Raw genomic sequence first — 16,402 nt, 5'->3', positions numbered from 1 at the left:
CCAAAAAAAAAAAAAAAAAAAAAAAAAAAAAAAAAACGTAGAAAACAAGCCACTAGCCACTAAAAGCTAATAGCATGCCATGACCCCCAAGACCAGTTATGACACTCAAAAATGTCTCCAAATATTACCAGATATACCTTAGAGGGCAAAATTACCACTGGTTCATAGCAACAAACTTTCAAACATGGTCTAACCATGGCTCCTTCCAATCCAAGCAACTGGGCTTTCTAAAATACAAATATGATAAAACTACTCTACCGCTTAAAACCCTTCAATGGCTCCCCACAGCACTAAGGGTAAGGTAATATTGTTCAGCCTGGTACTTAAGATCCCCCCCTTTTTTTTGTCTCCGGCTTCATGTCTCCACACACCCCCACTTACATCCTCCAGCCTAGCCATACTGACTCACCTGGTCAATTACACTAGTATGCTAAACCCTCCTTGCCTGCAAGCCTTCTCCACGCTCTTTCCTCTATCTGTAATTATCTTCCACTCCATTTTTCATCTTGATGTGATTTAGTCTTCAGATTGTCTTTTTTGAGATACCTTCTTTCATATCATTAAAATGGAGTTTGGTGCCCTTCTTACGTACCCCTGTAACATCCTGAACTACGTATTACACCATAGCATTATTCATTATATTATAATTGTCTCTTCTCTTGTGTGTCTCCCCACTAGACCAATATCCTTGATGGGAGAACTGTATCTGATCCTGATATTCCCCATGTCTAGTACAATTCTAAGAACCACTTAGTATAAAAACACACTGAATGAAAGAAAATGAGTAATAGGTATATATAGGGCAACTAAAACTTTGGATAAGGATGCATACAGGGAGACTGTAGAGAGAAAAGGAAATCCAAAGGAAGAACTCTGAAGAATACTAACATTTAAAGATGAGAAAAGAAAGAACTCAAAAGAGACCACGAAAAGGTACCAGACTAGGAGAAAAACAGGAAGTGTTGTGTCACAAAAACCCAGAAAAGGAACAATGTTTGCCTATGTCTTAGCATCCAGCACAACGCCTGGCATATAGCTGATGCCATAATTGCCTTAATTTGTTGAATTTAAATAAAGGAAATAATATTTTAATCATGATGTTGTGAGAGTGTTAAATGTTGCAGAAAAGTCAAGTGAAATAAGGACTAAATTTTATTTATTGGTGAACTTGGTGGCAATAATTTTAAGAGCATGTAGGCGGAAATCAGATGAAAAAGAACTAAATACAGGAGGTTACAGGGCAGTGAGCAAGTGAAGCAAGCTAAACAACTTCCCAGGACACAGCAGCACATTTGGAGGGGAATCATAATGAGAGATGAACATGTTTTTGTTTGTTTTTTTTTTTTAATTTTTTTTTTAACCTTTATTTATTTTTGAGAGACAGAGACAGAGCATGAGCAGGGGAAGGGCAGAGAGAGAGAGAAGGAGACACAGAATCTGAAGCAGACTTCAGGCTCTGAGCAAGCTGTCAGCACAGAGCCCGATGTGGGGCTCAAACCCACAAACCATGAGATCATGACCTGAGCTGAAGTCGGATGCCCAACCGACTGAGCCACCCAGTCGCTCCGAGAGATGAACATGTTTTAATGCATGAATGGAAAATATGAGTAGGAAAAGAGATTGAAAATATGAAAAGGGAAATGACATGAGGATTATGGTTCCCACCCCCAAAAAGGCAAGACAGTTCCAAATACGATGAAGCCTATTTCTTCCACTGGAAAAACAAACAAACAAAAAAACAAAAACAAAAACAAGGAGGAAAGACATTTAGTCTGAAGGCAGAGGACATGAAATTATGGGAGTATCTTCTTGATGGCTTCATTTTCTGTATGAAGATGCTATTATCTGCTAAGAGTGAAAGGAAAGGTAGTCAAGGAGAGGGATTAAGAAGAAAAGAGATGATCTAAAATAACTGCCGTAGACAGAGGATTTGACAAGAGAAACAGAGAAATCATGTAAGCCAACAAAAAGGGGCTAGTGTTGTTTTAGTGGCATGGGTTCCTGTGATTCCTCAAAAAAGCTCAATAGGCAGTTTGGAGGGGAAAAGCGGAGACAGTGGAATTGATCACAGGTTACTTTGATCTCAAGTGGATGCTGGGAGGACAAGGGAAGAGAGGAATGGCAAGAAAGCAGTTAAAGGGTGAGCAAGGGTCTAGGTCCCTTAGGGAAGGAAATTAAGACAAGGAACCAATGAAAGGGAAATAGAGAATCAGAGAGCCTGGCAGTCTCAAACATGTCAGAGTGTAGGAATAAAAAAGTGAATGATCCGGAAAGAAAGCTGGAGACAGGTTTAATTTTAAAATGTTTAAATTTAAAATTTATCTGGAAGAATAAAGAATACTCAGGAAAATTCTTCCAAAAATGTTAATAATCAGAACCTTCTATTAATTGCATCAGCAGAGTGATGGTTCAAAACCAGATCTCAGAAATACATCTAAGTCGAAGTGAGAATCTGAGAGCTGATACAGGGGAATTTCAAACCAGTGAAGAAAGAAAAGTGTTTAATAAATGAGGTTAGCGGCTGGCTAGCCATTTGGAGATAGATAAAAATGGATCCAGACCTCTCCCTTTATACCAATGTAAATTAAAAAAAAAAAAATCCAAAATTTAATGTAAACTAATTAAAGCATATAATAAAGATTTCATAGCTGTAGCAGTTTCAGGTAAAGAAAAGATTCGGCGGCATGTGAGGAGCTAAAATGGAGTGAAAAAAAAGTGCACTGTCATGGAGAAGAAACTCTCAGCCTAGGACTACTGTAAGAGGTATCTAAGTCCCAAAGATGCCATAACCAACAAAGTTAATCTACTCAAAAATAAATAACAAAAATGACTGTCTCTATTTTGAAATGCACCATGTTTCTAAAAGTGAGAGGGGCGCCTGGGTGGCGCAGTCGGTTGGGCGTCCGACTTCAGCCAGGTCACGATCTCGCGGTCTGTGAGTTCGAGCCCCGCGTCAGGCTCTGGGCTGATGGCTCGGAGCCTGGAGCCTGTTTCCGATTCTGTGTCTCCCTCTCTCTCTGCCCCTCCCCCGTTCATGTTCTGTCTCTCTCTGTCCCAAAAATAAATAAAAAACGTTGAAAAAAAAATTTTTAAAAGTGAGAAATCCCAAACCCAAACCGCTAAGTCCTGCCTCAGTCGGATACTTGGGGTTGGATCATACATGTTCCCCGACAGGGTCCACATGCACTTTGGGATTTAAAACATGATGGTATGCATTGCAGGGATTTCCTCTTCAGACTCTGAATTTAGTGACTAAGTCCTTAATTACTGTCATTGCTGATTTAAAATTTTATGTAGATAAATTTTAAACGAATCTGATCAATTTCCTTAACTTGTGGACTTCCACTTACAAACTTGCCTCTGAAGTTATTTTTACCTCCTACATTCAGTTTAGTATCATTATTTCAATGCAATAATAATTCTCTTGACACTAAGGAATTGATAGCAGTGATAATGATACATCCCTGGTACCCATCAACTTGGTTTTGGTTTGTTATTTTAATTATATAGCATATATCTGAATCTCATTAGATAATCCTTAAACTTAGTAACTTTGTTACCATCCTCCAATAGACCATTACCTCTTCTTGCTCTTCTTCATCATACTCCTCTTGTTCTGCAGCATCATCATCCTCATCATCATCACCTTCTTTATTTTTCTCTTTGCTTCCTTCTTTCTCTTCATTTTCCTCATCTGATTTTTCACCATCACCTCTCTTTTCCAATTCCTGGTATAAATGAACTTCATTAATTAAAAAAATTTTTATTTTATTTTTTTCTGAGAAAGAGAGAGAGGGAGACAGAGAAGGAGAGCACATGGGTAGGGGAGGGGCAGAGGGAAAGGATCCAAAGTGGGCTCTGTGCTCATAGGCTGACAGCAGCAAGCCCGATGTGGGGCTCGAGCTCATGAACTGTGAGTTCACGACCTGAGCGGAAGTTGGATGCCCAACCAACTGAGCCAGCTAGGCGCCCCTGAACTTCATTAACTTAAATGGAATTCACTAGACTTTAACCTCCCTGCTTAGCTCAGGAGAATATAGTTAACCTATCATCTTATTCTAAAACTCCAGGCCACCACCTAGGAAACTGTGAGTTCACTCAAGAAAGGAGGAACTCTTGGGGTGCCCAGGTGGTTCAGTCAGTTAAGCGTCCGACTTCGGCTCGGGTCATGACCTCACAGTTTGTGAGTTCGAGCCCCACATCAGGCTCTGTGCTGACAACTCGGAGCCTGGAGCCTGCTTCAGATTCTGTGTCTTCCCCCTCTCTATATTCCTCCCCTGCTTATGCTCTGTGTCTATCTCTTAATATAAACATTTTTAAAAAATTAAAAAAAAAAAGGAGGGACTCTCTGTCTTGTCATTACACTAGCATTTACTTTGTTTTTGTTAGTTCATAACTAGATCTCAGGTGTTGCTAGGGTATCAGCTCTAATGCACAATGCTTTGTTTTTATGATTTCCTTCCTACCTCCTTCTAAAATACTGAGTTGATTCAGTTTATGGGGAGACACTTTCAGGATGTTATTCTCTTGTCCTTCCAACATGAAAGGAGAAAAGAGAATATAATGATAACATTTCAAAATGCCTGTTTAATTTATTTTGAGAGAGAAGGGGCAGAGAGAGAGGGAGAGAGAATTCCAAGCAGACTCCGCACCAGCAGCACAGTGCCCAATGCAGGTCTCGAACTCACCAACTGTGAGATCATGACCTGAGCCAAAGCAAAATCAAGAGTCAAATGCTTAACTGACTGAGCCACCCAGGTGCCCTTTATTTATTTATTTTTAAAGTAAACTTTATTCTCAACCTGGAGCTTGAACTCAGGACCCTGAGATCAAAAGTTGAATGCTCTCTGGGGTGCCTGGGTGGCTCAGTCGGTTAAGCGACTGACTTCAGCTCAGGTCATGATCTCCTGGTTCGTGAATTCGAGCCCTGCGAATATAAAATAGTGTTTATAGATCTTCTGAAGTGTCTGTAAATACATACACACATACCCACATATAATGATGCTATGTTGACATTAACATATGGAGTTTTTTCTTTTCTATTTTAATCATATTGCAGTAAAGAGGCCTACAACCCATGAATATTGTGTAGTTAAAAGAAAACTGTGCTATGTTTATTTAACTCTGTGAAAAGTATACACTATATCTGAAAAATCCTGCTATTAGCTATTATTTCACAATTAGATATACACTTATTCAAGCTAATTAAGGAAAATATTTTTCAAATATAGAATTCATTCAGTGCTGTGTATGACTAGGAAGTCTTTATTTCCATTACTGCCACCTCAGATATCTTTAAATAAATAACAACTTTATTTCTACCACGTAGATCTAAATCAAACCCATAAAATACTTAAATCGGTGAACTATTGCAGATAACTGCAATTTAAAAAAATGATCTCAGAGCCACACACATTCTCCCACTACTTTATTCTTTTTGTGTTAAACTACTATTTTTGGTTTGTCTGCTTATTAGTCTCCATTTTCTCCTCTGTGAGATTTAACTATTTACCCCTACTATCTTACAGATTTGTTGTAAGAATAATGTGATTGACATAACATGAAAACACTTTGCAAACAGTTAACTTATAGAAAGGGAACAGTTCTTCTAGTTTAAATAATACATAGCTACCCTACAGAGAGGCCTTCCTGTAAATCAAACAAATACAAGCTCAAATATTAGTTTACTGCTGTCTGATTATTCACACATTAATCATGAGATCTGACTGTATGTTACTCCTTCTCCATCCACAGAAGCTTTTTTTTTTAAGTATTTATTTATTTTGAGAGAGACAGCACGAGGATGGGAGGGGGAGAGAGAGAGGGAGAGACAATCCCAACCAGGCTCCATGCTGTCAGCACAGAATCCCATGTGGGGCTCAATCCCACGAACTGAGAGATCATGACCTGAGCCAAAACCAAGAGTCAGCCGCTTAACTGACTGAGCCACCCAGGCGCCCCCAAATAAATTTTATTATAATAAATTTGCAACTACTTTTGCTAAAGAAATGAAACAATAATAGAGTCATCCAGAAGCTAATTTTACTCTTTAACTCAGAGTTAATAAAGCTAACTCATTTAGATTTCTAGATTTAAAACTCTAATTTTAACAATGTGCAAAATGAAAAAGGTGTTTGTAGAAAACCTGGAAGCATCATTTGTTCTGATGAGACTACATTCAGATCAATCTTCCTTATAGCACATGTCATACGCAGTTTTGAGAAGATTTGACAACAGTCTGAATCTGTGTTCAGTTAATATAAGTTGGCAAGTTCTGCAACCTCATCCATCATTCTACCACAGTTAAACCTGACAGTTATCACTTTTCCTTCAATATCCTCCTGGCTTTATTTTCATACATGTTCCCTCCAGCTCAAGTACTAGTTAAAAAATAAAATAACAAATATGAGTTTCTGTTACCACATAGCTATGCCAACTTGACCAAACAAGTAAAAGTTTTATTTATTTTTATTTTTTAATGTTTATTTTATTTTTGAGGGAGAGAGAGAGAGAGAGAGAGAGAGAACGTGTGCGAGCCAGTGGGGGAGGGGCAGAGAAGAGGGGGACAGAGGATCTGAAGCAGGCTCCATGCTGACAGCAGAGAACCTGATGTGGGGCTTAAACTCAGGAACTGTGAGATCATGACTTGAGCTGAAGTTGGACGCTTAACCAACTAAGCCATCCAGGTGCCCCAACAAGTAAAAGTTTTAAAGCCTTGACTTCCTCAATTGGTATAACCTCCATTGAGAGTGATCTGTCAATATTCATCCCTGTTTTCTAATACACATAAGAATTGACCCAAGAAATGCACTTCAAGAAATCTACTTTACATATGTATAATGACATACTTAATATGAATTCACTACAGCACTGTTTATAATAGCAAAACACTAGATGAAACATTAAGTCCATCAATTGGGTATTGGTTCAATAAACTATGGTTCATTCTTATAGGGTAGGCAAAAAAGGAGAAAAAAAAAAGAATGAGGCAAGTCTATACAGACTGACACAGAATCATCTCCAGTTGATTACAAGTAATAAAATGAAAATGCAGAAGAGTGTAACATGCTAACTTTTGTCTTTAAAACGAAAAAGAAAAAAATCTGTATTTGTTATACATAAAATATTTCTGAAAGATCTGTAAGAAACAGGGAATACTGATTGTCTACAAGGGGGGAACTGGATGGTTAGGCGCAAGAATGGGAGGAGAAATTTTCAGTTTATTAACCTTTTGGATACTTTCTCTTTTTTATTTTTGAAATATTAAAAACAATGAAGATATAAACTTAAGTTCTATAAGATGTACTTTTCTCTCAAAGCACTCAACATGAGACAGAAAAAAAGCATTAAAAAAGTACATATACAATAATAGGAAAAAACAATGAGAGGTTTTTAAAAGAAATACATTTCAGGGGGTGCCTGGGTGGCTCAGTCGGTTAAGAGTCTAACTCTTGACATTCGCTCAGGTCATGATCTTGCAGTTGTGAGACGAGCCCTAGGTCGATCTCTGCAGTAAGCATGGAGCCTGCATGAGATTCTCTCTCTCCCTCTCTGCCCCTTCCCTTTTTGTGCGTATGCACTCTGTCTCTGTCTTTCTCTCACAATAAATAAACTTAAAAAATAATTTAAAAATATTTTTAAAAAATACATTTTAGGTATATAACTCTTTTGTGTTTCTTTCCAATACATAATTCCAATGCCAGGGGAAAATAAGAATACACAGACATTCAAGGGGAAAATAGGATACATGGAAAAGGAAGTAGGCGACAGAAGGTAAGGTAAGTTGACAGGTAAGTGGTAATGAAGGACAGGATGGAGCCTCCTTATCTACCAGCCAACAATGTTCAAATCTTTCTAGTTACCCTGTGTGCTGGGATTGGTTGTGCCAAATCTAGGTACGATTAACAAGTGAGAGAAGGTGTAAAGAGTGAAGAAGGTGAAGGAGGCATGATACTTTTACAGCTTGCTCTTACAGTAAGAAGAAAACCTTACCTCGATTTTTTTCAATACATCTGCAGTATTAGTGAGTGACGCACCTTTGCCCGTAGCCTTTGCTTTTTGGGATTTGGGGCCTGCTAAAGTAAAACCGCTGTTAACACATATTTCTATAACAGAAACTGTGCATTATGTTTCATATGCTGTCTAGCATAGTGATATGTCCTACTGGGCAGTCATCCAATTTGCACACTGAATTTTCCAAAAGAATAACAAAATCAATCAGCATGCCTCCCCAATTTTCCATGATCAGGAGTCAACGATAATCACTTAATAGGAAGTTTTTTAAGACCGTAACCACATATCTTTTTACTAGTACTGAAAATCTGTACTGGCAATTAATGTTATTAAGCCCAAACTGCTAAAATGTTACTTCAGGAAGAAGCACCAGAGGACCAGTGAAAGAATCTCACAAATATATCATCTGCATTGGCTTCTTGGTCACTGATTGGTGTACTTTGTTTTAAGTAGGGCAATTTGACCAGGTTTGGAAAATAAAAAAACAAGTGCAGAATAAATAAATAAATAAATAACCATTTGTCAATGGTTAAGGAAATGAGAAAGAGGTTATATTCACACAACATAAGCATTATCTTTGGAATGAAGATTAAAATGGCTACCCTGAATATGCCCATTATATGAACCTGAAAAGTCAAAGCAGTATAAATGTTTTAATGGCATTAGGGTAATTTTTTTGAGCCATATAAAAAACACTGCATTTTGAAGCTATTGTAAAACTTCAGGGCATAGAGAATTATTTCACATATAGATCCTTCCAGTCAGTCACCAAGGCATTATGATATGCTACAAAATTGTCCCATTGTGATTGAAAGTATTATAGTCCTTTCCCCAAATCAAGCTAAATACCTAGAAATTACTTGGCAACACAGGAAAATATAGCTCAGAAATATGTAATTTTGTTAAAGATTAACATTTAACTTATAAAAGAAGAAATTTCTAGATTGTGGTAGATGACCCATAACTGATGGAATTACAATTTACTGTGTTACATACCAAATTGCCCCTCAGGGAATCACTGAACTCAGAACCCCAAACATATTTATGTGAAGTTTTGTTCAAAAAAAGGTAATAGGTAGATTTAATCATGGGTAACTTTTTCTGTTCCCCTTGAGGGTAAAGACTGTTTAATTTGAACTGTAGCACATAAAATATAGTATCATATATGAACTAGATTTCAATATATATTATGATATCGAAATCAGAAAACATTAGCTAAGAATGTAATTTACTCACATAATGAAGTCTTTTTCTCTAAGAATCTTCTGTTTAATTATTTAAATTTCATAACACATAAGTCTGTTTAATGGGTATTATAGAACATGGTCAGGTAAATGAACTTATTAAAAACTACTGATTTCTTGACCAAGAAAGTCAGTTGCCAAAAGGCAACTAAGTATCTTTTGCTATTTATTAAACTGTTTTTACATAATCACTAATTCTTTTATGTACAACTGGGGGAGAAGTGTCAAATTTCCAAAATTTGTTAAAAGACTGTTTTAACCTCAAAACATTAACAGGCATTTTTCCCTCATCTTTGGCCAAATACATGCATATATTTGAATTTTTGTTTGTTTCTTTCAATATCTGCCAACAGCTGGTTCTTCAAGAAAAAAAGTTTTCAGCCTTTGGCCCTTTGGGTACTATTTACTTTCATGTAAATCAGTAGAGGCCATCTTAACAAAAAGGAGAGTATAAGTTTACCAGGAATAAAACACAAAAATTATACAATATGCAAAAAAAAAAAAAAAGCTCAGAATGGAAACAAAGTTTTATGGTTGTTGTTTTGTTTCTTAACAAATGGAAATTCTGACACACTGGAAGTTTTAACTAATAATCAATGTGTATATAAAGTTCCAGGGATGAGTAGTCAGTGGGATATATTTGAAAAAATTAATTTTTCCAAATCAGATACATTCTTTTTGGCTCTTTAAAGTCTGCTACAAATTTACAATCCACTAGGACATGACCAGTATCATTAATGCACATGTTATTATATTGTAAAAATAATATATTTGCCCAATAAAAGCCAAAGGTATAAAAAAACACCAGATAAAACTATTATATCTCAATGTATAATATTTTGGTTTTAAAAAAAAATTTTTTTTTTAACATTTATTCATTTTTTGAGAGACATAGAAAGACAGAGCACAAGTCGGGGAGGGGCAGAGAGAGAAGGAGACACAGAATCCGAAGCAGGCTCCAGGCTCCAAGCTGTCAGCACAGAGCCTGACGCGGGGCTTGAACTCACAAATCATGATCATGACCTGAGCTGAAGTCGGACACTTAACCAACTGAGCCACCCGGGCGCCCCTATTTTGGGTTTTTAACATAATATTTTGTACTCAATCAAGCTAAATATTCTTATATACTGTAGCTTTGAAATGAAACAAAATAGAAATACTTCCACTTTAAATACATGTGTCAGAATTTACCAAATTATATATTCAAATATATGCATTTTATCATATGTCAATGATACCTCAATAAAGCTGTTAAAAAGGGGAGGGGGATCTCTTTCAGCAGACAGGAGATGAAGCAATACTTCCTAACTCATTCTGTGAGGCCAGCATTACCCTAATACCAAAACCAGACAAATATTATAAGTAAGGAAACAGAAGATCAATCTCTCATGAACATATAAGCAAAAATTTTCAACAAAACATTTACCACATCTAATCCCACGATGTATAGAAAGAATAATACATCACAACTAAGTAGGATTTATCTCAGGTATGTAAGGCTGGTTCAATCTTCCCAAATCAATTAACTTAATCCATCAAATTAACAGGCTAAAGAAAAAAAATCACATGATCGTATCAACAGATGCACAAAAAGCCTCTGACAAAATCAAACACCCATTCATAACGAAAAACCCTTAGTAAACAAAGAATAGAGGGAAACTTCCTAAACTTGATAAAGAATAGCCACCAAAAAAACGATAGCTACATCTAATGGTTAAAGGCTTGACGTCATACTTAAAGGTGAAAAGTTTAACACTTTCCCACTAAGATTAAGAACCAGGCAAGAAAGTTCCCTCTCACCACTGTTTTTCAACATTGTACTAGAAGTTCTTGCTAATGCCATCAGATAAGGAAAGGATATAAGAGGTAAACAGATTGGGAAGGAAGAAATAAAACTATCTTCGTGCACAGATGACATGATCATCTATGCAGAAAATCTGAAAGAATGAGACCAAAAGTCTGGAAACTAATACGTGATTACAGCAGGGTTGCAGGATACAAGGGTAATACACAAAGGTCAATAGCCTTCTTATATACCAACAATGAACAAGTGGAATTTGAAATTAAAAATCTACTACTGTTTACATTAGCACCCCCAAAATGAAACACTTAGATAAAATCTAACAAAATAAGTACATAGTCTATATGAAGAAAACTATAAAACTCTGAAGAATGAAATCAAACATCTAAATAAATGGAGAGATATTACATGTTCATGGATAGTAAGATTCAATACTGTGAAGATGACAGTTCTTCCCAACTTCATCTATAGATTCAATGCAATCTCAATCAAAATCCTAGTAAGTTATTTTATAGTATCAACAAATTGTTTCTAACGTTTAAATGGAGAGGCAAAAGATCTAGAATAGGCATCGCAAAATTGAAGGAAAGAACAAGGTTGGAGGACTGACACTACCAGACTTTAAAACATACTCTAAAGCTCTGATAATCAAGACTTCCCGGTAAAGGTGAAAGAATATACAAAGGTCAATGGAATAGAATAGAGAGCCCAGAAATAGACCCACAAAAATATAGAAAAAGAAGCAAAGGCCATACAATGGAGAAAAGAGTCTTTTCAACAAATGATGCTGGAACAACTAAACTTCCACAAGCAAAAAAAAAGTGAATATAGGGGTGCCTGGGTGGCTCAGTCAGTTAAGTATCCAACTCTGGCTCAGGTCATGATCTCACAGTTTATGAGTTTGAGCCCTACATCAGGCTCTGTGCTGATAGCACAGAACCAGCTTTGGATCCAACTTTGGATCCTCTGTCTCCTTCTCTCTCTGCCTCCCCCTTTCTCTCTCAAAAATAAACAAACATTAAAAAACCTTACACTCTTCACAAAAATGCACTCAAAATGGATCACCACCTAAATACAAAACACAAAACTGTAAAACTCTAGATGACCTTGAGTTTGGTAATTACCTTGTAGATATAACACTAAAGCCATGATCTATGAAAGGAATAACTGATAAGGTGGACTTCATTAAAATTAAAAAATTCTGCTCTGCAAAAGATAATGTCAAGAAAATGAGAAGAAAAACCACAGACTGGGAGAAAAAATTTGCAAAAGACGTATCTGATAAAGCACTATTTGAAATAATACAAAAAAATATTGGTCTCTCTTCCCGGTTCCTTGCACAGAACTCCTAAAACCCTTATAATTTCCTAAGTGATAAAAACACTAGAAGCATCTTTTGTTCTCATATTTAGTCTTTGACCTTAGTTCCTGGCAGAGTTCCTAATCCCTTGAAATTTACTGCGTGATAGGAGTGTCTTTTGTTCTAAGGAGACAACTCTTGGGGGCTCCTAGACAGCTTCAGGATAAGGGCACAAGACAGATCAAACCATGATTAAAAGCCTGGAATTTTCAGCTCCATTCTCCATTCCCCTGGAGTGGAAAGGGACTTGAGACTGAGTTCATGATTGATCATACTTATGTGATGAAGCCTCTATAAAAATCCCCAAAGTATGGGTGTTTGAGGAGCTTCCAGGTTGGTAAACACATTCACATGCTGGGAAGGTGGGGCACCCCAGCTCCAGGGAGACAGAAAAGTTCCTGTGTTAGGAATCGTTCTAGACTTTACTTTATCTACCTTTTCATCTGACTGTTCATCTGTATCCACTATCATATCTTTATTAAATAATAAACCGGTAAACCTAAATGTTTCCTAGGGTTCTGTGAGCTGTTCTAGTAAATGAAATCCAAGTGGGAGGAGGGTCATAGGAACCCCTGATCTGTAGCCAAGTCGGATAGAAATTATGGGTAATCTGGGGAACCTACTACTTGTAATTGGCTTTTGAAGAGGGGAGCTGGACTGAGTCCTTAACATGTGGGGTCTGTGCTAATTACAGTTGATTTTGGAACTGAATTAAATTGTAAGACAGCCAGCTGGTGTTGCAGAGAACTGCTTGGTGTGGGGAAAAAAAATTCCACACACCTGGTGTCAGAAATTTTGTGAATATAGTAGTGGTAGGAGACTAAAGGAGATACAGCAGGAGTAAGCTTTTCTTATAGACTGTTATCCAAGATATACAAAGAACTCCTAAAACTTCACAATAAGAACACACAGACACACACCCACACAAAACATTAAAAAATGGGCCACAGACCTCTTTCCAAACAAGATATACAAATGGCAAATAAATACATTAAAGATGCTCCACATCATAAGTCACCAGAGAAGTGCAAATTAAAATAGTAGTGAGATACTTACTATGCACCTATTAGAATGGCCAAAATCCAGAACACTACCACCAAATGCTAGCCAGGATATATAAAATTGGGAACTGTCATTGGTTGCTGGTGGGAATGCAACATGGTAGAGCAACTTTGGAAGACAGTTTGGTGGTTTCTTACAAAGCTAAGTATACTCTTACCATACAATCCAGCAATCGTGCTCCCTGGTATTTACTCAAAGGAGTTGAAAACTTATGTCCACACAATAGTGGATGTTTATAGCAGCTTTATTCATAACCCCTAAATCTTGGAAGCCATCAAGATGCCTGTAGTAAGGAAATGCATAAACAAACTGTTGCATATCCAGACAATGCCATATTATTAAGCACTAACAAAAAATGAGCTGTGAAGCCATGAAAAGTCATGGAGGAAAATTAAATGCTTATTATTAAGTAAAAGAAGTCAATCTGAAAAGACTACATACTGAATGCTTCCAACTATATGACATTTTGGAAACGGCAAAGCTATGAGGACAGTAAAAAGATCAGTGGTTGCCAGGGGTAAGGAGGAGAAAGAGATGAATAGGCAGAGCACAGAGAATTTTTAAGGCAGTGAAAGTACTCTGTATGATATTACAATGGTGCATGCATATCATTATACATTTGCCTTTACCCACAGAATGTACAATACCAAGAGTGAATCCTAATGTAAACTATGGACTCTGTGTAATAATGATATGTCAAGGTAGGATCCGTAATTGTAACAAATGTATCACTCTGGTGGGGGATATTAATAATGGGGGAGGCTATGCATGTATGGGGGCAGGAAGTATAAGGGAAACCTGCACTTACCTGCTCAATTTTGCTGTGAATCCAAAACTGCTCTAAAAAATGAAGTCTATTTCACTCAGATCAATGGAACAGAATAGAGAACCCAGATATGGACCCACAAAGTATGGCCAACTAATCTTTGACAAGGCAGGAAAGAATATCCAATGGAATAAAGACAGTCTTCTTCAGCAAATGGTGCTGGGAAAACTAGACAGCGACATGCAGAAAAATGAACCTGGACTACTTTCTTACACCATACACAAAAATAAACTCAAAATGGATGAAAGACCTAAAAAAACAGGAAGCCATCAAAATCCTCGAGGAGAAGGCAGGCAAAAACCTCTCTGATCTTGGCCACAGCAACTTTTTACTCAACATGTTTTTGGAGGCAAGGGAAACAAAAGCAAAAATGAACTATTGGGACCTCATCAAAATAAAAAGCTTCTGCACAGTGAAGGAAACAATCAGCAGAACTAAAAGGCAACCGACGGAATGGGACAAGGTATTTGCCAATGACATATCAGATAAAGGGTTAGTATCCAAAATCTATCAAGAACTTATCAAACTCAACACCCACAAAACAAGTAATCCAGTGAAGAAATGGGCAAAAGACATGAATAGACACTTCTCCAAAGAAGACATCTAGATGGTCAACTGACACATGAAAAAATGCTCAACATTACTCATCATCAGGGAAATACAAATCAAAACCACAATGAGATACTATCTCACACCTGTCAGACTGGCTAACATTAACAACTCCGGCAACAACAGATGTTGGCAAGGATGCGGAGAAAGAGGATCTCTTTTGCACTGCTGGTAGGAATGCAAACTGGTGCAGCTACTCTGGAAAACAGTATGGAGGTTCCTCAAAAAATTAAAATCGAACTACCCTACAACCCAGCAATTGCACTACTAGATATTTATCCAAAGGATAGAGGTATGCTGTTTCAAAGGGGCACATGCACCCCAATGTTTATAGTGGCACTATCAACAATAAAGTGTGGAAAGAGCATAAATGTCCATCAATGGATGAATGGATAAAGAAGATGTGGGTATATATATATATATATATATATATATATATATATATATATACACAATGGAGTACTACTCAGCAATCAAAAAAGAATGAAATCTTGCCATTTGCAACTACCCGGATGGAACTAGAGGGTATTATGCTAAGCGAAATTAGAGAAAGACAAATATCATATGACCTCACTCATATGAGGACTTTAAGATACAAAACAGATAAACATAAGGGAAGGGAAGCAAAAATAATATAAAAACAGGGAGGGGGACCAAACATAAGAGACTCTTAAATATGGAGAACAAACAGAGGGTTGCGGGAGGGAGGATGTGCTAAATCATGGGTAAGGGGCATTAAGGAATCTACTCCTGAAAGCATTGTCACACTATATGCTAACTAACTTGGATGCAAATTTAAAAAAATAAATTAAATAAAATGGTTAAAAAAAAAATGAAGTCTATTTAAAAAGCAAAATGCAAAATACCAGGCCTAAAAAAAAAAGAGAGGGGTAAGGGAGGAAATCTCTTCTCTTAATTGCTAGCCCTATTGTTATTAACCTGTCTGGCTACTTCACTTTTTCTCTCTTTATTCTTTTTTATAAATTTTCCAAATGTTTATTTATTTATTTATTTTCAATTTTTTTCTAATGTTTATTTATTTACTTTTGAGAGAGAGAGAGAGACAGAGCGCAAACGCAGGGGAGGGACAGTGAGAGCTGTCAGCACAGAGCCAGATATGGGGTTGAACTCACGAACTGTGAGATCATTACCTAAGCTGAAGTCAGACCCTTAACGGTCTGAGCTACCCAGGTGCCCCTCTGTTTATTTATTTTTGAGAGAGAGAGAGAGACAGAGAGAGAGACAGACAGAGAGACAGAGAGAGAGTCAGCAGGAGAAGGGCAAAGTGAGAGGGAGACAGATCTGAAGTAAGCTCCAGGCTTTGAGCTGTCAGTACAGAGCCTGACACGAGACTCGAACCCACGGACTGTGATATCATGATCTGAGTTGAAGTCAAGACACTTAACTGACTGAGTCACCCAGGCACCTTTCTTTCTTTCTTTCTTTCTTTCTTTCTTTCTTTCTTTCTTTCTTTCTTTCTTTCTTTC

At 37.1% G+C, this 16,402-nt stretch overlaps 1 protein-coding gene across 2 annotated transcripts in view; it reads right to left on the bottom strand.

The window, feature by feature from the left end:
- POLR3G (RNA polymerase III subunit G) overlaps positions 1-16,402 on the bottom strand; it is a 41,932-nt gene that overhangs the window by 3,082 nt on the left and 22,448 nt on the right. The window contains exons 6-7 of one of the 2 annotated variants that reach the window (XM_049647550.1): positions 7,993-8,075; positions 3,582-3,728 (exon numbers count right to left, since the gene is read on the bottom strand). In XM_049647550.1, coding sequence (XP_049503507.1) covers positions 3,582-3,728; positions 7,993-8,075 — 230 coding nt within the window. The remainder of the gene's footprint in view (positions 1-3,581; positions 3,729-7,992; positions 8,076-16,402) is intronic. The other variant, XM_049647551.1, reaches the window with a different exon arrangement.

Source organism: Panthera uncia (assembly GCF_023721935.1).
Source record: "Panthera uncia isolate 11264 chromosome A1 unlocalized genomic scaffold, Puncia_PCG_1.0 HiC_scaffold_17, whole genome shotgun sequence".
Classification (NCBI taxonomy): domain Eukaryota; kingdom Metazoa; phylum Chordata; class Mammalia; order Carnivora; family Felidae; genus Panthera; species Panthera uncia.
Note: the sequence above shows the minus strand (reverse complement) of the source record. Positions and strands in the feature narration are given on the sequence as shown.